At 39.5% G+C, this 21,575-nt stretch overlaps 1 protein-coding gene across 5 annotated transcripts in view; it reads left to right on the forward strand.

The window, feature by feature from the left end:
* Window positions 1–19,574, forward strand: part of DOCK11 (dedicator of cytokinesis 11) — a 194,885-nt gene extending 175,311 nt beyond the window's left edge. For 2 of the 5 annotated variants that reach the window (XM_078362461.1, XM_078362462.1), the window contains 7 exons: window positions 9,149–9,262; window positions 9,789–9,935; window positions 13,760–13,970; window positions 14,336–14,526; window positions 15,100–15,200; window positions 16,495–16,633; window positions 19,095–19,574. In XM_078362461.1, coding sequence (XP_078218587.1) covers window positions 9,149–9,262; window positions 9,789–9,935; window positions 13,760–13,970; window positions 14,336–14,526; window positions 15,100–15,200; window positions 16,495–16,633; window positions 19,095–19,214 — 1,023 coding nt within the window. In that variant the 3' untranslated portion in view covers window positions 19,215–19,574. Of the gene's footprint in view, window positions 1–9,148; window positions 9,263–9,788; window positions 9,936–13,759; window positions 13,971–14,335; window positions 14,527–15,099; window positions 15,201–16,494; window positions 16,867–18,921; window positions 18,940–19,094 lie in introns of those variants that run through there. The other 3 variants (XM_078362459.1, XM_078362460.1, XM_078362463.1) reach the window with 2 other exon arrangements.
* The last annotated feature ends 2,001 nt before the right edge of the window (window positions 19,575–21,575 follow it).

The raw sequence follows: 21,575 nt of genomic DNA on the forward strand, positions 1-21,575 counted from the left end.
CTTTTTCTCCACATCCTCTCCAGCATCTGTTGTCTCCAGATTTTTTAATGATTGCCATTCTAACTGGCATGAGATGGTATCTCAATGTGGTTTTGATTTGCATCTCTCTGATGACCAGTGACGATGAGCATTTTTTCATATGATTGTTGGCCTCATATATGTCTTCTTTCGTAAAGTATCTGTTCATATCCTTTGCCCACTTTTGAATGGGCTTGTTTGTTTTTTTCCTGTAAATCTGCTTGAGTTGTTTGTAAATTCTGGATATCAGCCCTTTGTCAGATGGGTAGACTGCGAAAATTTTTTCCCATTCTGTTGGTTGCCGATCCACTCTAGTGCCTGTTTCTTTTGCCGTGCAGAAGCTGTGGAGTTTCATTAGGTCCCATTTGTCTATTTTGGCTTTTGTTGCCAATGCTCTTGGTGTTTTGTTCATGAAGTCCTTGCCTACTCCTATGTCCTGGATAGTTTTGCCTAGATTTCCTTCTAGGGTTTTTATGGTGCCAGGTCTTATGTTTAAGTCTTTAATCCATCTGGAGTTAATTTTAGTGTCAGGAAGGGGTCCAGTTTCTGCTTTCTGCACATGGCTAGCCAGTTTTCCCAACACCATTTGTTAAACATGGAATCCTTGCCCCATTGCTTGTTTTTGTCAGGTTTATCAAAGATTGTATAGTTGTATGTATGTTGTGTTGCCTCCGGTGCCTCTGTTTTGTTCCATTGGTCTATATCTCTGTTTTGGTACCAGTACCATGCTGTTTTGATTACTGTAGCCTTGTAGTATAGTTTGAAATCCGGTAGTGTGATGCCCCCCGCTGTGTTCTTTTTGCTTAGAATTGACTTGGCTATGCGGGCTCTCTTTTGGTTCCATATGAAGTTCATGGTGGTTTTTTCCAGTTCTGTGAAGAAAGTCAATGGTAGCTTGATGGGGATAGCGTTGATTCTGTAAATTACTTTGGGCAGTATAGCCATTTTCACGATATTAATTCTTCCTAACCATGAACATGGAATGTTTCTCCATCTGTTTGTGTCCTCTCTGATTTCGTTGAGCAGTGGTTTGTAGTTCTCCTTGAAGAGGTCCCTTACGTTCCTTGTGAGTTGTATTCCAAGGTATTTTATTCTTTTTGTAGCAATTGCGAATGGCAGTTCGCTCTTGATTTGGCTTTCTTTAAGTCTGTTATTGGTGTAGACGAATGCTTGTGATTTTTGCACATTGATTTTATATCCTGAGACTTTGCTGAAGTTGTTTATCAGTTTCAGGAGTTTTTGGGCTGAGGCGATGGGGTCTTCTAGGTATACTATCATGTCGTCTGCAAATAGAGACAATTTGGCTTCCACCTTTCCTATTTGAATACCCTTTATTTCTTTTTCTTGCCTGATTGCTCTGGCTAGAACTTCCAGTACTATATTGAATAGGAGTGGTGAGAGAGGGCATCCTTGTCTAGTACCAGATTTCAAAGGGAATGCTTCCAGTTTTTGCCCATTCAGTATGATATTGGCTGTTGGTTTGTCATAAATAGCTTTTATTACTTTGAGATACGTTCCATCGATACCGAGTTTATTGAGGGTTTTTAGCATAAAGGGCTGTTGAATTTTGTCAAATGCCTTCTCTGCGTCAATTGAGATAATCATGTGGTTTTTGTTTTTGGTTCTGTTTATGTGGTGAATTACGTTGATAGACTTGCGTATGTTGAACCAGCCTTGCATCCCTGGGATGAATCCTACTTGATCATGATGAATAAGTTTTTTGATTTGCTGTTGCAATCGGCTTGCCAATATTTTATTGAAGATTTTTGCATCTATGTTCATCATGGATATTGGCCTGAAGTTTTCTTTTCTCGTTGGGTCTCTGCCGGGTTTTGGTATCAGGATGATGTTGGTCTCATAAAATGATTTGGGAAGGATTCCCTCTTTTTGGATTGTTTGAAATAGTTTTAGAAGGAATGGTACCAGCTCCTCCTTGTGTGTCTGGTAGAATTCGGCTGTGAACCCATCTGGGCCTGGGCTTTTTTTGTGAGGTAGGCTCTTAATTGCTGCCTCAACTTCAGACCTTGTTATTGGTCTATTCATAGTTTCAGCTTCCTCCTGGTTTAGGCTTGGGAGGACACAGGAGTCCAGGAATTTATCCATTTCTTCCAGGTTTACTAGTTTATGTGCATAGAGTTGTTTGTAATATTCTCTTATGATGGTTTGAATTTCTGTGGAATCTGTGGTGATTTCCCCTTTATCATTTTTTATTGCATCTATTTGGTTGTTCTCTCTTTTATTTTTAATCAATCTGGCTAGTGGTCTGTCTATTTTGTTGATCTTTTCAAAAAACCAGCTCTTGGATTTATTGATTTTTTGAAGGGTTTTTCGTGTCTCAATCTCCTTCAGCTCAGCTCTGATCTTAGTAATTTCTTGTCTTCTGCTGGGTTTTGAGTTTTGTTGATCTTGCTCCTCTAGCTCTTTCAATTTTGACGATAGGGTGTCAATTTTGGATCTCTCCATTCTCCTCATATGGGCACTTATTGCTATATACTTTCCTCTAGAGACTGCTTTAAATGTGTCCCAGAGGTTCTGGCACGTTGTGTCTTCATTCTCATTGGTTTCGAAGAACTTCTTTATTTCTGCCTTCATTTCGTTGTTTACCCAGTCAACATTCAAGAGCCAGTTGTTCAGTTTCCATGAAGCTGTGCGGTTCTGGGTCGGTTTCTGAATTCTGAGTTCTAACTTGATTGCACTATGGTCTGAGAGGCTGTTTGTTATGATTTCAGTTGTTTTGCATTTGTTGAGCAGTGCTTTACTTCCAATTATGTGGTCAATTTTAGAGTAGGTGTGATGTGGTGCTGAGAAGAATGTGTATTCTGTGGATTTGGGGTGGAGAGTTCTGTAAATGTCCACCAGGTTTGCTTGCTCCAGGTCTGAGTTCAAGCCCTGGGTATCCTTGTTGATTTTCTGTCTGGTTGATCTGTCTAGTATTGACAGTGGAGTGTTAAAGTCTCCCACTATTATTGTGTGGGAGTCTAAGTCCTTCTGTAAGTCATTAAGAACTTGCCTTATGTATCTGGGTGCTCCTGTGTTGGGTCCATATATGTTTAGGATCGTTAGCTCTTCTTGTTGTATCGATCCTTTTACCATTATGTAATGGCCTTCTTTGTCTCTTTTGATCTTTGTTGCTTTAAAGTCTATTTTATCAGAGATGAGAATTGCAACTCCTGCTTTTTTTTGCTTTCCATTAGCTTGGTAAATCTTCCTCCATCCCTTTATTTTGAGCCTTTGTGTATCCTTGTATGTGAGATGGGTTTCCTGGATACAGCACACTGATGGGTTTTGGATTTTTATCCAATTAGCCAGTCTGTGTCTTTTGATTGGTGCATTTAGTCCATTTACATTTAGGGTTAATATTGTTATGTGTGAATTTGATACTGCCATTTTGATTCTAAGTGGCTGTTTTGCCTGTTAGTTGTTGTAGATTCTTCATTATGTTGAAGCTCTTTAGCATTCAGTGTGATTTTGGAATGGCTGGTACTGATTGATCCTTTCTATGTGTAGTGCCTCTTTTAGGAGCTCTTGTAAAGCAGGCCTGGTGGTGACAAAATCTCTGAGTACTTGCTTGTTCGCAAAGGATTTTATTCTTCCTTCACTTCTGAAGCTCAGTTTGGCTGGATATGAAATTCTGGGTTGAAAGTTCTTTTCTTTAAGAATGTTGAATATTGGCCCCCACTCTCTTCTGGCTTGTAGTGTTTCTGCCGAGAGATCTGCTGTGAGTCTGATGGGCTTCCCTTTGTGGGTGACCCGACCTTTCTCTCTGACTGCCCTTAGTATTCTCTCCTTTATTTCAACCCTGTTGAATCTGACGATTATGTGCCTTGGGGTTGCTCTTCTTGCGGAATATCTTTGTGGTGTTCTCTGTATTTCCTGCAATTGAGTGTTGGCTTGTCTTGCTAGGTGGGGGAAATTTTCCTGGATGATGTCCTGAAGAGTATTTTCCAGCTTGGATTCATTCTCTTCGTCCCCTTCTGGTACACCTATCAAACGTAGGTTAGGTCTTTTCACATAGTCCCACATTTCTTGGAGACTTTGTTCATTCCTTTTTGCGCTTTTTTCTCTGATCTTGGTTTCTCGTTTTATTTCATTGAGTTGGTCTTCGACTTCAGATATTCTTTCTTCTGCTTGGTCAATTCGGCTATTGAAACTTGCGTTTGCTTCGCGAAGTTCTCGTATTGTGTTTTTCAGCTCCTTTAATTCATTCATATTCCTCTCTAAGGTATCCATTCTTGTTATCATTTCCTCGAATCTTTTTTCAAATCTTTTTTCAAGGTTCTTAGTTTCTTTGCATTGATTTAATACATGATCTTTTAGCTCACAAAAGTTTCTCATTATCCATCTTCTGAAGTCTAATTCCGTCATTTCGTCACAGTCATTCTCCGTCCAGCTTTGTTCCCTTGCTGGTGAGGAGTTTTGGTCCTTTCTAGGAGGCGAGGTGTTCTGGTTTCGGGTGTTTTCCTCCTTTTTGCGCTGGTTTCTTCCCATCTGTGTGGATTTGTCCGCTGGTCGTCTGCGTAGTTGCTGACTTTTCGTTTGGGTCTCTGAGTGGACACCCAGAATGTTGATGATGAAGTATTTCTGTTGCTTGGTTTTCCTTCTACCAGTCTAGCCCCTTCGCTGTACGACTGTTGAGGTCCGCTCCAGACCCTGCTTGTCTGGGGTGCACCTCTAGTAGCCGTGGCACAGCGAGGGATGCTACCAGTTTCTTTTTCTGCTCTCTTTGTCCCAGGATGATGCCTGCCTAATGACAGTCTTTTGGATATAGAGGGGTCAGGGAGCTGCTTGAGGAGACAGTTTGTACTTTATAGGGGTTTAATTGCTAAGCTGTGCACTCTGTTGTTCATTCAGGGCTGTTAGGCTGCTATGTTTGATTCTGCTGCAACACAGCTCATTAAACAACCCTTTTTTTTTTCTCAAATGCTCTGTGTTGAGGGGTTTGGGCTTTATTTTTGGATGTCCGATCAGGTTTCCTGCCCAGCTCAAAGGCAGACTAGCCACTGTTTGGCTGCCGAGGCTCCGCCCTGCTGTTGTGTATTCACGCTGTTCCTGCCGGCTCTGCTGTGGTCTCCGCCACGCCCTGCAGCGGAGTCTCTTCGTTGTAGCGTGTTGCCTCAGCAACGGCAGGCTGCGTCAGCAGTGGGCGTGTATCTCAGTAGGGACGGGTTGCCTCGGCAACGGCTGGCTGCGTCAGCAGTGGGCGTGTATCTCAGTTGGGGTAGGTTGCCTCCGTAGTGGTGGACGCCCCTCCCCCACAGAGCGTCTCGGACCGTCTGCCCGGGATAGTTTGAAATCGCGGTTTTGTTCGTCCCACTGGGTATCCCAAGCGATCTGTCCCTGCAATCCCCTGGGCTGGGCTACTGTGCAAGTCTCGTTCAGTCTCAAGTCCAGCCCTCTCAAGTCTCAGGTTGCCGGTTCAACAAGGCACCCGGACAAGCGCGCCCTGTGGGGATTGCTGGGTAGGGCCGGCCGCCGCCGCCCCGGCTGCCGGCTTCGCCAGGCAGACCTACTGCCTGGCGTCCCGTGTCTTTTTATACTTGGGAGTTTCCCCGTTCTGTGGGCAACAAAGATCAGTCTGGAAATGCAGCACTGACTCACCGTTTGCGAATTCAACGCGGGCTCCAATCCTGGGTTGTTCTCACGGCGCCATCTTGAGTCCCCTCCGAAAATATTTTCATTTAGCAATCTCCCATCTTCCTCTCAGAGCGTAAAAGAATTAGTTGTTTTCACTAAACCTTCACTTTAAAAAGCTGTTGAATTTCCATATTGCCCAGGGAAGAGGCATAGACATGATTCTATTCTTTATAATTCAGTGGAGAGACTAAAGGTGTTGGTAGATGACAGTAGGGTAAGCTATTACTAAACACTAGAAATAGCCCTATTATGAGAAATTTTAAATTTGACTTGCCAGATAAACTATTGATAAAGTATAGTTAATAAAGAATAGTAGTATAATGAACAGCAATTGCTACCAGCACTAAACAGGATTTTTTCAAATATGCAGGTCTCTTAGTCCATATCATAATTTCTACTGCTACTATGCTGGGAAGGGATGATTTAGGATTTAAGCCATTTTTAAAAAGCAAGGCAATTTATTCTTAAATAAAGCAGTTAGCCTTTCCTTGTCGAAGTAGTTTCTAAGAGTAAACACACATAGATTTAATATAATCTGGGTCATGTTTTGATCTCTCCTCCAAACTGACTGTGATCAAACTCACTTTTTCTCCCCGGATGCTAGGTCTTCTTCTCTCTGCATACTTTTGTTGTGTACGGGACATGCCTGAAAACTCATAATAGAATTCAAGTGATTATATAATAAGATGAGGTTAAGTATAGGTAATATAGATGGCAAAGAATAGCCTATGAGGGCTGGGCATGGTGGCTCACACCTGTAATCCCAGCACTTTGGGAGGCCGAGGTGGGTGGATCACAAGGTCAAGAGATCAAGACCATCCTGGTCAACAAGGTGAAACCCTGTCTCTACTAAAAATACGAAAATTAGCTGGGCGTGGTGGTGCGCACCTGTAGTCCCAGGTACTCGGGAGGCTGAGGCAGGAGAACTGCTTGAACCCAGAAGGCGGAGGTTGCAGTGAGCCGAGATCGTGCCATTGCACTCCAGTCTGGGTAACAACAGCAAAACTCCATCTCAAAAAATAAATGAATAAATAAAAAATAAAGTAAAACTTTTTCATCTCCCCAGAAAAACACTCCATACCCATTAAGTAATTACTCCTCACCCCACTCCCATTTTCCAATAACCACTAATCTGCTTTCTGGATTTGCTTATTCTGGATATGTCATATAGAAGGAATACAGATTGAGCATCCCTAGTCTGAAAATTTGAAACCATGAATGCTTCCAAATCTAAAATTGTTTGAGCATGGTCATGATTATCAGTGGAAGTGCTCATTGGAACATTTTGGATATCAGATTTTCAGACTAGAGATGTTCAGGTGGTAAGTCCAATGCAAATATTCCAAAATCCCTAACATTTCTGGACCAAAGCATTTCAGATAAGGGATACTCAACCTGTAATATATATGTGACCTTTTCTGTCTGGCTTCTTTCAGTTAGCATAATTTTTTTTTTTAATTAAGTCAGAGTCTCACTGTTTCACCCAGGCTGGAGTACAGTGGTGCAATCTCAGCTCACTGCAACCTCCACCTCCTGAGTTCAAGCGATCGTCACACCTCAGCCTCCCAAGTAGCTAGGACTACAGGCACATGCCACTACACCCGGCTAATTTTTGTACTTTTAGTAGAGATGGGGTTTCACCATGTTGTCCAGGCTTGTCTTAAACTCCTGACTTCAAGTAATCCACCTGTCTCAGCCTCCCAAAGTTCTGGAATTACAGGCATAGGCATGCACCCACCCTGTTAGCATAATAGTTAGAGGTTCATGTATCAGTTGTAGCATATGAACTTCATTCTTGTTATGGCTGGATAAAATTCCACTGTATGGATCTACTGCAGTTTGTTTACCCATTCATCCACTGATGAACATTTGGGTTGTTTTTACCTTTTGTCTATTATGAATAGTGCTGTTGTAAACATTCATGTGCAAATTTCTGTGTGGATATATATTTTCACTTCTCTTGAATATATGCTAGGGAGTGGAATTGCTGGATCATTTGGTAATTGTATGTTTAACTTTTTGAGGACCCACCAAAATGTTTTCCATGGTGGCTGTGCCATTTTACATTCCGATCAGCAATGTACTAGGATTCCTATTACTTCATATCCTCACCAACATTTGGTATTTTCTGTTTGTTTTATTTCGTTTTGTAAAATCCATCCTAGTGCATGTGAAGTGGCACCTCATCATCCTGGTTTCCATTTCCTTAGTGACAGGGAGATTGAGTGTCTTTTCATGTCCTTGTTGGCTGCTTGTACATCTTCTTTGGAGCAATGTCTATTCAGGTCCTTGGCCCATTTTTAAAATTGGTTTGTGTATATTTTGTTGTTGAGTAGTAAGAATTCCTCATATATTCTGGGTACTATACCCAAACCCTTATCAGATCTGTGATTTGCATATATTTTCTTCCATTTTGCAGGTCATCTTTCACATTTTTTATAATGTTCTTTGCACAATGTGCTCTCTTTTTTCTGGAAGTGCAGAAAAACATATCCTTTGGAAATGTCTGTAAACTTGCATAAAAGCAGCCCTCAATGCAGCTTGTACCATTACTTACTTTTTTTTTTTTTTTGAGACAGTCTCGAACTTCCACCTCCCAGGTTCAAGTGATTCTTCTTGCCTCAGCCTCCCAAGTAGCTGGGATTATAGGTGCCCGCCACCACACTAGGCTAAATTTTGTATTTTTAGTAGTCACAGGGTTTCACTATGTTAGCCAGGCTCGTCTCAAACTCCTGACCTCAAGATCCATCCGCCTCGGCCTCCCAAAGTGCTGGTATTACAGGCATGAGCCACTGCGCCCAGCCTACTTCCTTCTATATTTGTATTTTATTTTCCTCTTTAAATACATGGATTGTTTATTCTCATATCTCTCTACCTGAGGGCTCAAGCAAAGCATTTGGCTGCCCTTTCAGTTAAAAATATTCAGACCCTGTAGAAATAGTAGTTGGTAATACAGTATTTCAAAATTAAAAATTTCCATTGAGATGTGAATAAAATGAAGCATGATATTAAGAAATACAGTGTTACTCAATAACAGAAAACCACATACCACATATTCTCTCACTCTTAAGTGGAAGTTGAACAATGAAAATGCATGGACACGGAGAGGGGAAACACCACAGACTGGGCTTTTTGGGGGATGAGGGGGTGAGGGGAAGGAATTTAGAGGATGGGTCAATGAGTGCAGCAAACCACCATGGTACACATATACCTATGTAACAAACCTGCACATTCTGCACATGTATCCCGTGTGTTTTTTAGAAGAAATTTTTAAAAAAAGAAACGCAGTGTTATTTTACCATTTTAAGTTATACTCTTAGACCTAAAGTTGTTGAGGACTTTGTCTAATTGTTACAAAGGGAGATGAGTATGAATGGCCCCACCAAGACCATTTTGGAAAGAACATACTGGTGCTTTTTATCCTTGTACATTCATCTTGAAGACATTTAGTAATTAACCAAAAAACAAAGCTGATTTGTATATTTTCATTTTTCAGAAACTCACTCAAGTTTATAGAACTCTTCATGGAGCTTATACAAAAATTCTGGAAGTTATGCATACAAAAAAAAGACTTTTAGGCACTTTCTTCAGAGTTGCTTTTTATGGCCAAGTAAGTATACTTGAGTACATAAAGTTTTCCTTTTTAAATATTCACCTTTGAATTACTAGTTTACTATAGCAGTCAGGATTCTGTCCAGATAGAGTGCCTATTACAACAGCAGGGAGCCTCTTTTGTATGTTTAAAGTTGACCTCGGTTCTCATATCTAAATCCTTCAGGTCAAAATACAACAGACAAGATTTTTATTTCTGTTAGTTTCACTTTCTGTTAAGCTTTTTAAGTACATATTATATATATAGTAGTTAAAACTTTCAAGGAAAAAACAGGTAAGTGTACAGGGAAGGAAAAAAAGTCTAGTTTGGAAATCTTCCTCAGTCCACATGTTTATATGATTATAAATTTGAAAATTATCAGGAATTTGAAAGTTGAAGTTAAAAGGGTCATTCATGCATGGGATTTTAGTGATATTATTCAAAATTTATTTCAAATATATGATTACTAGTTATTTAGTGGATTTTCTTTAAATGTGTTTGCACATATTATTTATAAATTATTATTTGTTTAACTTTGTAATAGTCCTTTTTTGAAGAAGAAGATGGAAAGGAGTACATCTATAAAGAACCAAAGCTCACTGGCCTCTCAGAAATTTCCTTGAGACTTGTTAAACTTTATGGTGAAAAATTTGGTACAGAGAATGTCAAAATAATTCAGGATTCAGACAAGGTAACACATGTCCTACATTTTGAAATTATTTGTTAGTTCCAGGCATTATACATTGCTCCTGACTTTTCCCTTTTTTAGCTGATGGAGTAGCATGAAAATTGAGACTTTCAGGTAATAAAAGAAAGCAACAGGGGGCTTTGGAGTCAGAGATACCAGGTTTCAAATCTCTTTGTTTTTTGGGTGGGACAGAGTTTCCGCTCTTGTTACCCAGGCTGGAGCGCAATGGCGCATTCTCGGCTCACCACAACCTCCGCCTCCTGGGTTCAAACGATTCTCCTGTCTCAGCCTCCCAAGTAGCTGGGATTACAGGCATGTGCCACCATGCCTGGCTGATTTTTTTTGTATTTAGTAGCGACGCAGTTTCACCTGTTGGCCAGGATAGTCTCAATCTCTTGACCTCGTGATCCACCTGCCTCCGCCTCCCAAAGTGCTGGGATTACAGGCGTGAGCCACCGCGCCCAGCATTTCAAATCTCTACTCTCTGCCACTCACTCACTGTGTGACCATGGGAAAGTTACTTAACCTCTCTGTGCTTCATTGTTCTTAGTAATAAAATGGAGATAATAATAGTATTTTCCTCATGAGGTTGTTGTATGGATTAAAAGAGATAGTATATGGAAAGTATAATCACTTTCCTGGTATATAAAAAGCATTCACTAATAATAACAGAAGGTAGAGTGCTTACTAAAGGTTAGATATTATTGTAAATGCTGTTATAAATCATGATTTTCTATTACATATTATTAAAATCATCTTAGGGCACACAATTTATTCTAAGATATCCTTAGTTCAGTAATAGTGACTGTAGTTAACATTTGCAATGAAATAGGTTTAGAAGGGATCCTTGAGCGTTACTCTAAAGGTTCTCCATCCCACTAGGCCCTGCCAAGGCAGAGTGAGAAAGCTTATATTACAGCAAGAGAGGCCCTTTCCTAGGAAATGCATAGTTCCCTATAGACAGGATTTTGGGGAAGCATTGTAGGAATACCTAACTGTCCTTAGTTGCCTTGGGTGTACTCAGGCTTAGAGATGATTTTTTTTTTTTTTTTTTTGAGATAGAGTCTTGCTCTGTCGCCAGGCTGGAGTGCAGTGGCACGATCTCTGCTTACTGAAACCTCTGCCTCCCAGGTTCCAGCTATTCTCCTGCCTCAGCCTCCCAAGTAACTGGGATTACAGACATCCACCACCACGCCCAGCTAATTTTTGTATTTTTAGTAGAGAGAGAGTTTCACCATCTTGGCCAGGATGGTCTCCATCTCTTGACCTCATGATCTGCCTGCTCCAGTCTCCCAAAGTGTTGGGATTACAGGCGTGAGCCACCATGCCCGGCATAGAGCTGATTTTTTGTGTGTTTATGGGGAGGGATGGAGTTTTGCTCTTGTTTCCTAGGCTGGAGTGCAATGGTGCAATCTCAGCTCACCACAACCTCCGCCTCTCCGGTTCAAGTGATTCACCTACCTCAGCCTCCCAAGTAGCTGGGATTACAGGCATGTACCACCACACCCAGTTTATTTTTTGTATTTTTAGTAGAGACGGGGTTTCTACTAAAGTTGGCCAGGCTGGTCTCCAACTCCTGATCTCAGGTGATCCGCCCACCTCAGCCTCCCAAAGTTCTGGGATTACAGACATGAGCCACCATATATATATGTGCACAATTTCACATTTAACATTTTATCTTGTAGATGTACACATATAAAGATATATGTTTAAAGTTGTTCGCTGACACAAAATTTATATAGCAAAGACCTGGAAGCAGTCTAAATGTCCACATGGCTAAAGAAATGGTGGTATTACCCATGTAATGGATATAACCACCTAGGCATTAAAAAGCATGAGAGATTTATAAGTGTCCATATGAACCTGTCACGATGTATACTTTTTTTCTTTTAATTTTATTTTTTTCAACACAGGGTCTGACTCTGTCGCCCAGGCTGGAATGCAGTGGTGCCATCTTGGCTCACTGCAACCTCTGCCTCGCAGGTTTAAGCAATTCTCCTGCCTCAGCCTCCCAAGTATCTGGGATTGCCAGGCACCCACCACCATGCCTAGCTAATTATTATATTTTTAGTAGAGACAGGGTTTCATCATGTTGGCCAGGATGGTCTCAAACTCCTAACCTCAAGTGATCAACCCACTTCAGCCTCCCAAAGTGCTGGGATCACAAGCCTGAGCCATTGCGCCTGGCCACTCTTTATTTTTTTTTTGAGACAGGATCTGGCTCTGTCACCCAGGCTGCAGTGCTGTGGCATGATCACAGCTCACAGCAGCCTTGACCTCCTGCGTTCAAGTGATCCTCCCACCCCAGCATCTTGAGTAGCTGGGACTACAGATGTGCACCACCACAGCTGGCTAATTTTTGCTTCTTGTGGGATTTTTTTGTGTGTGTGGAGACGGGGTCTCACTATGTTGCCCAGGCTGGTCTCAAACTCCTGGCCTCAAGCGATCCTCCTGTCTTGGCCTCCTAAATAGGTGGGACTACAGGTATGTCCTACCACTCTCCAGCTAATTTTTTTTTATGTTTTGTAGAGACAGGGTCTTGCTGTGTTGACCACGCTGGTCTCAAACTCCTGGGCAAGCAATCCTCATGTCTTGGCCTCCCAAAGCCCTGGGATTACAGGCATGAACCACTGTACCTGGCCCCATGTAAATCTTTTAATCAAACAATTTCTTTTCTAGAAATGTATCCTAAAGAAAAAAAATGCACACAGTTTTAAATACAAGGATGTTCATCAAAACGTGTACAACAGCAAAAAGTTGGAAAACAGCCTAAGTCTCCGTTAATGAGAGAATGGTCCAATAAGTCATGTTTATCCATGTAGCCATTAAAAGTAATGTCAGTGACTACAGTATAAACTATTGGCCATATTTGGTGACTCATGCCTATAATCCCAATACTAGGAGGCTGAGGCAGGAGGATCACTTGAGCCCAGGAGTTTCAGGCCAGCCTTAGCTACATAGGGAGACCCCATCTCTACAAAAAAATTTTTAAATTAGCCAGGTGTGGTAGTGCATGTCTGTAGTCCCAGCTACATGGGAATCTGAAGTGGGAGGATCACTTGAGCTGAGGAGACTGAAATGCAGTGAGATATGATCACACACTGCACTCAAGCCTGGGCAACAGAGCAGGACTCCATCTCAAAATAAACAAACAAACAAACAATGATACCTGTGTTTTCATTGAGGTATAAATCACATAATGTACAATTAAAACATTTTCTGAATACATATGCATAGAATAAAGATTAGAAGGAAATATATAAAAATATGAATAATGGTCATTGCTGGGTAGTAGGATTTTTTTTTTTTTGAGACAGAATCTCACTTTGTCACCCAGACTGGAGTGCAGTGGTGCTACCTTGGCTCACTAAAACCTCCGCCTCCCAAGCTCAAGCAATTCTCCTGCCTCAGCCTCCTGAGTAGCTGGGACTACAGGCACATGCCACCCTGATCGGCTAATTTTTGTGTTTTTAGTAGAGACAGAGTTTCACCGTGTTGGCCAGGCTGGTCTCAAACTCCTGACCCCAAGTGATCCACCCACCTCAGCCTTCTAAAATGCTGGGATTACAGTCGTGAGCTACTGTGCCTGGCCAATTACAGTAATTTCTAATTTCTTCATGTGTTTCTGTAGTCTCCAAATAGATTTCTGTAACTTCTTTATAATCAGAAGTAAGTGAGTTTTAAAAAGAAGAATGAAGACCTCCTTGATTGGAAAAACAATTATAATGGCAATGTTCCTCACTTGGTCTCCAAGAAGTTAGTAGGTTACCTATATCTCCTTTTGCCTTCCATTGAATTCAAAGAAAAAAATCTTCCTTATTTTATAGGTAAATGCCAAAGAGCTTGATCCAAAATATGCTCATATACAAGTTACTTATGTGAAGCCTTACTTTGATGACAAAGAACTCACAGAAAGAAAGACTGAGTTTGAAAGAAATCATAATATCAGCAGATTTGTTTTTGAGGCTCCTTATACTTTATCAGGCAAAAAACAGGGCTGTATAGAAGAACAGTGCAAACGCCGTACAATCCTGACAAGTAAGTACAATCCTGCATGTTAACTTCTTATTTGTCTTGGTCTTTTTAAGTATATACAAGTAGCAGCTGGCTAGCTGGAACATATAACTGAAATTTTAATTATTCTTTGTTCTGCTGTTCAGTTACAAGTTTGCACAAGCATGTCCATGTGATAAACCATCATTTTCCCATATGTCATCCATGATTGCCCAGAGGTGTCTCATAAAGAGAAGTTCTCTGTCTATCCTGAAATACTATATGGGACCCTAGGTCATCTTCTAGATAAAGCATGGGGAGAGTTAAGCACAATAGAATTTTTTCTTTAATTTGGCTGTTTGAACAAATGATTTCTTAAAGACAGTAAATCAATCTTAACATTTTAATAGCTTCAAACTCGTTTCCCTACGTGAAGAAGAGGATTCCTATTACTTGTGAACAGCAGATTAATTTAAAACCAATTGATGTTGCCACCGATGAAATCAAAGATAAAACTGCAGAGCTGCAAAAGCTTTGCTCCTCTGCTGACGTGGACATGATTCAACTCCAACTTAAATTGCAGGGCTGTGTTTCTGTGCAGGTACGTTGGTTGCCCAGCATGTATTAAATGTTTCTTGATGTTTCTTTTGCTTTTATAAAGGCACAGCAAGAATTAATTGTAATTGTGTGTTACGCACATACTGAGGGCAAAAACCTGTGCATTATTTTTTGTTCACTCAATGAAGATATTACACTGAATTTTTGTAAGTTTTGCGTTATGTCAGAGGACTTTAACATAAGTCTGATGACTGTAGTGAAGCCCTATATGTACATATCAGAAATCACTAACTTACTAGAATATCATCTTTGTAGATTATTTTCTTTAGTTAATGGTTTTTTTGAAATAAACTTGTAATAAGCATGTATTTCTCAGAGATGGATTTCTTGTGTATTTTGAGGTGGTTTTTTTTTGGACGGAGTTTCACTCTTGTTGCCCAGGCTGGAATGTAAAGGCACATTCTTGGCTCACCGCAACCTCCGCCTCCTGGGTTCAAGCGATTCTCCTGTCTCAGCCTCCCAAGTAGCTGGGATTACAGGTATTTTGAGTTTTTAATAAAAAAGAGAAATGCCAAAACTTCTTTAACACTCTCCTTTTTCTTCTTTCGTAATGTAGGTCAATGCTGGTCCATTAGCGTATGCAAGGGCTTTCTTAAATGACAGCCAAGCTAGCAAGTATCCACCTAAGAAAGTGAGTGAGTTGAAAGACATGTTTAGGTAAGTGTTCTATAGTTTTCAGATTAGACCTGTATTCTTTTTCTCTATTTTCTTCTTTGAAAAAACAACAAAGTATGCGCAAAATAATGCCCCTCCAAAAAGGGGCATTCTCTGTGGTCTTTTATAATATCTAAGTGACCTCCTAATGGCACTTTAAGGAATGAGAAAATGTGTGATCTGTTTCATCCTGCAGGACATTAACAATACCCTAGTGACCCAAGAGATTGAATATGCCAGTTTACTATATATTGCTTTGGATATTTTGAGTGACACAAACACAAGCCTATGTTCCTTATGTGCTTTCCTTCTTCACTCAATTGACCTCCTGCTACAGCATTTCAGACAATTTGGAGTAGGAATAAAAGTGAGGAAGGAAAGATTGCATAGGCTTACTCCAATCCCCTGTCCTTACTTCCACTTGGACTCTGCCAATCTAGGGCATGCAATATCTTGTCTTCAGTGAACAGCTCTGAAAGCTAAGCCATGTATAAATGCTCTTCTATTACAGAAATATCTTTAATATAGAAAAGTTTTCATTCAGAAGAAGAGAAACAGTTGAGTAATATGGACTAAGGAGAAAGATGATAACCAATCCATTCATTTGCTCCCAACTTACTTTGTTTACTTTTCCTGTCTGTGTTTTATCAGCTGTTCCAGGATGCAGAGTAACCAGTAGTCATTCATTCACCAGTATTTATTAATGCCTGATACATGCAAAAGACTATTAGTTGCTATGACAAGGATATAAAACAAATGGACAATAAGGTACTTTGTCCCCTAAGACATACAGTCTGATTGTGGACATTAAACGTAAACACATGAAATAATGGAAAAAGACTTTTATGATAGGCCATCAACTCTCTGTTCTCCTTCTTATCATCCCAGGGAAGATCCTTCATACCTGTAGCACCCAGCACTGTACTAGCCACACAGTAAGCTCAAAATAAATTCTTTTTGAATGAATGACTCATTATCTACAGGTGCAAATTAATGTCAGCACAACTTGAGCTTATAGAATGCCAAGTGAATGACTGAGCAAGTAGGCTTTCCAGAGAGTATGTGTTTGGGGCCAGGTCTTAAAGGTGATAAGAAATGAAATCATAGGGCATAGGTGGAAGGGAAAGAAGGCATTTAAAACTTAGGAAGAGACATTGACAAATGCACAGTGAGACAATATAAGATTCTGATCTTCCTTCTAGGCAAGCCATGGTTAAACTGAGTTATCAAATGCATTGTCAGTGAGACTTCCTAAGAATAAATAACAAAAACCTTTATCTTTGATATTCATCCATAGGAAATTCATACAAGCATGCAGCATTGCACTTGAACTAAATGAGCGGCTCATTAAAGAAGATCAAATTGAGTACCATGAAGGGCTAAAGTCAAATTTCAGAGAGATGGTAAAAGAATTATCTGACATTATCCATGAGCAGGCAAGTATTAGGGTGACTGAAAATGAAAGCATGATCTGTGGGTCCCGAAATCGTTGCTTAGCAAAATGTGTTGGTTCAAAATGCACAACCTTAAAGTTATTACATCTATATTTTAATTTTTTTCATATTATCTTTGATCATTTAAGCGATAGAATACAAATCAAATTTGCAACAATTATCTAAAAAGTGGTTAGTGATGTAATTATCAGTAAGAAATTATTTTGTTTTTTGCGCTCCAATGTCATTAGAAGCAAGAGGGTGAACTGTTCTGAGGTATACCGTTATCAAATAGATAACATAGTTTGTTTTTAGAAACTATTCAGTTGATTAGTTTCTATTCCTCGTAATGCATAGAAAAAGCAGCAGAAATTCCTCCTTCACAAAAGCTATAAAACCATTGCACATGCTATTTTAAACGAGTATCTACTATATTACAGTTATTCATTTGCATGCAGCTGCATGACCTAGTGTTGAACTCTGAATTATTCAAATTGAAAACAAATGATTCAATTTACTGTTATTACTGTGATCAAGATATTCTGACTGGTCATTTTACAAAATTTTGTTTTCCTTTCGAAGCATGGATTTTTCAAATCTGTCGTATTTCGCACTTGTCTGTATCAGTTATTCCCAAAAAGGATAGCTTATTTCTCTTTGTTATAGATACCAATATTTTAGACTCTTAATATTATATATTGATAGCTAACCAAGCAAACTCTTAGTTTGTATTGGCTTATCTTTATGCAAGCCATCCTGTCATTAGGAACCATATTTGGGTGTGCCTCACTTTTGGCAAATGTTGACTTTACAGTGAATTGAGTTTCATATAAAAGAGAGCCACCTTATAGTCATATACTTTGAGGCATATATTAATACTGAAAAATAAGACAAAGTGTTAATGTGTACTGAAATTTGAGGTATTCTCTTGAGCTCCATAAGTGATGACTTGATAAAATGACATGGGGTGGATATTCTCTGTCCCTTTTCAGTGTGGTCTGTTACAGAATACCAGAATATATAGTCCTTTCAAAAACTTCTTCAAGCTTTTGATTTTTTTTTTAAGATGGAGTCTTGCTCTGTCACCCAGGCTGGAGTGCAGTGGTGCAATCTCAGCTCACTACAGTCTCCATCTCCCAGGTTCAAGCGATTCTCCTGCCTCAGCATCCTGAGTAGCTGGGACTACAGGCACATGCCACCACCCCCAACTAATTTTTTGTATTAAAAGTACCAAAAGTAGAGAGAGGGTTTCACCATGTTAGCCAGGTTGGTCTCGATCTCCTAACCTCGTGATCCTCCCGCCTCAGTCTCCCAAAGTGCTGGGACTACAGGCATGAGCCACCATGCCTGGCTGCTTTTGATTTTTAAAAGCATTTATATTATCATAAATCTATTAATTGCAGATTTCTTAGAGTTGGGGGTGGTCATTGTAGCGTCTGTTTGGTATGTTTCATAATTTCTTAGTAATAAGTATCCTCCTTGCCTGTCATATCTGACAGGCATAATCAGTTATTCATCTCTTAGCATCCTAGTATGCTTTCAGATTAGTGTCATGAGTTAATATTTTTGTAAGAGGAAATTTCTCTATTATAAATTTCATTTAAGCCTTATGATTTATAGCAACACAAATGATATGTCTCAGTACTGCCACTATAAATCAATCTGTGGGCTTAATACTGAAGTTTCATAACTAACTTGAGAACCAACTATTGAAAGCTTGAGATCTAAGTTAGGACTTTATGGTAAAGATATTGGATATAATGTATATACTCTGTTTTTTCCTCCATCTACTTTAAGCACAAGACTTATGTTGCTTTTTCTTTGGTTTACACAAAATGGATTATTTTTAAAATATTTAAACTAATATGAATGTCTGTTTATATACTTATTGGAATATAATTATATTTTATATTTATGAAGTTCTTCCTTTCCAAGAAAAATCTTCTGCGTCAATTAGCTTATACAATTATAGTGTGTCTTTAGAAATATGCACTTAAGACTTTTATCTTCATTTAGTATTATTTTCAAGTCTCCAGAGAAGGAGCATGGGTATCTACGTGTTTCACAAGTCCAATAGATGACTCCGAGAACCACTGTGTTAGAAGATGATTCATAAACTCATATCAGAGTCTACCGTTTAGACCTCTTGTTATGAACATCTTTAAAAAAATATTTTAAAAATTGCGTTACTTCTTGCTTCTTATTGAATTTTGCATTTTACAATCTTTGTTTATCTTAATGAGTAACTAGATCTTTTCTGCTTTTTTTGATATGCTGCCTTTGTAATACAGCTTTGAAGACTTAAGTCGGTAATGTTATTCTTTGCTCTGTCTGCTTTCTGTCTTTTTAAATAGCTAAGTGTCAGTGATAAATTGAAATACACCTGTAATTTCATATACACATTCTTTTTTTTGGCAGTGACTATTTTGCCTCATGATAACCATGCTGATTTCTTTTGTTTTAGATATTACAAGAAGATACAATGCATTCTCCCTGGATGAGCAACACATTACATGTATTTTGTGCAATTAGTGGTACATCGAGTGACCGAGGTTATGGTTCCCCAAGATACACTGAAGTGTGAGGAAATGCAGATGTACATGACAATGAGACTGACTTTTCTCAGGAATATTTGGAGCTGTGCAAATGTTAAAATTTAAATATTTGACATACATGGAGTGTTTCTTCTTGACACCAAAATTTTCATGCATTCCAACAGGGTGCTTACATATTTGTAAATATTTAAGCAACTTGAAAGTGCCTGGAAAATTGCACCACTGTGCTTGGTTTGTACTTTTTTAGGTAAATCTATATGCTGAAAAGTAGAGCTCAAAAACAGTAGTTCAATTTGCTTAATTATTGCTTAAAATAATGGTACTATGTAAAATTGTATAATGGAATACAATAAAAGGTAAAACTTATTTGTAATTAGAAGTGAAAGAAATAATACTTTGAACTTGGCATTTTTCTTGACAGAAGCTGAATTCATTGTCATACTAATCCTTGGTATGAGGAGAAGAAAATTGGTAATATTTCCATAATATACAGATATTTATCCGTGTATCAAATGGGGAGATCATTTGAATCCTTGCCAATCAGTAGTCACGGATGGGCTAAAGGAACCAAAAGCATTATTTAACAGAAAAATTTCAAAAGGAAAGGATATACTTATAAATAGGCTCACACCTGTAATCCCAGCACTTTGGGAGGCCAAGGCAGGCAGATCACAACGTCAGGAGCTCAAGACCAGTCTGACCAACATGGTGAAACCCCATCTCTACTAAAAATACAAAAATTAGGGCATGGTGGCATGCGCCTGTAATCCCAGCTACTCAGGAGGCTGAGGCAGGAGAATCGTTTGAATCCAGGAGGTGGAGGTTGCAGTGAGCTGAGATTGCACTCCAGCCTGGGTGACAGAGCAAGACTCCCTCTCAAAAAAAAGTGTGTGTGTGTGTGTGTGTGTGTGTGTGTGTGTGTGTGTGTGTATCAAGCTTACTATTCCTTGCAGTTTTGATCTGACGATGCTAGGTAATCTACTAGGTCTCCTTTCTATATACAAGATATCCAAGGGATTTATATAGGGCAAGCAGCATTTGTTGCCAAAACTCCATCTGGGGTCATCCACAAAGCTAAACAAAACATTTCTGAGATTGCAGTCAGTACATCCCACAGAACTTCAAAGCTTTGATAACATTCTGAGGTAGGAGTTTCGTAATGATTATTTTCTTCAGTTATAAGATTAATAAACATTTTGATTAGAACTTGATGGTTGCAGCATGTCTTGGGTCAAGGTATATGTAACCACCACAGATTTGTCAACTGCTAGTTTGGGATTATATTTCTATCTATGAAGAAGTCTCAGATTGCCTAAATAATTCAGGAGAAACCAAGATGTGAATAACATTTGTAGCTTGAGTTATCTATATCATTTTGGCTGCCTTCTATGGGAACTTCAAGTTCTAAAATTTTTTTTTTTTTCCCTTGAGATGGAGCCTTGCTGTGATGCCCAGGCCGGAGTGCAGTGGTGCAGTTTTGACTCACTGCAACCTCCACTTCCTGAGTTCAAGCGATTCTCCTGCCTCAGCCTCCCAAGTAGCTAGGACTACAGGGGTGCACCACCACACCTGGTTAATTTTTGTATTTTCAGTAGAGACAGGGTTTCACCATATTGGCCAGGCTGGTGTTGAACTCCTGACCTCAAGTGATCTCCCTGCCTTGGCCTCCCAAAGTGTTGGGATTACATGCGTGAGCGACCATGCCTGGCATATACTTTTCCTTTTGTGGTTTAGCCTGTTTTACAGATGAAAAAACAGTCACGAAATATCACTGGATTACACAGAGCCTTGGCTTTTTGAGCACTTTGTGATCAAGTAAATCCTAGAAATTATGCCCCTGGCCTGGCCATTTTTCTTTTTACTTTTTTTGGCCTGGCCATTTTTCTTTTTACTTTTTTGGGGGGCCATTTTTCTTTACATGTCATTTTTAAGCTTTCAGAGGAACATGAACTTATTTATTAAAAGTTAGTTTTGTATTTTAATAGGGGACTCACAAGTATTTCAAAGGCAGTTTATAATTCCCTAATATCTTGGAATAACCTGTAGAGTTAGTTTCACCTTTAAAGTGATTATGTTTGGTATGTATGTGTAAGGAATGGTCGCCTCTAGGAAATGCTGCAGTCTGAGAGTGAGGCATCTTGGGGAGACTCCAGTACTCTTCTGTCTGTAACTAGTCCCTGTCATGGCCCCACACAGCAATATGCACTATGGGTAGATTTTTTAATGTAATAAATTCCCAAGGAGCTTGCAGTCTAATTGAGGAAGCAAGACGCACAAAATTAAATAGTATAGAATTAGCCATGTACAACAGGAAAAGTCATATATTGCCAAATGAATGACACCATTCATAACTCAAATCACATTCAAAGAAGGAGAGATCACTGTGAATT

This window comes from Callithrix jacchus, chromosome X (genome assembly GCF_049354715.1).
Source record: "Callithrix jacchus isolate 240 chromosome X, calJac240_pri, whole genome shotgun sequence".
NCBI classification, from domain to species: Eukaryota; Metazoa; Chordata; class Mammalia; order Primates; family Cebidae; genus Callithrix; species Callithrix jacchus.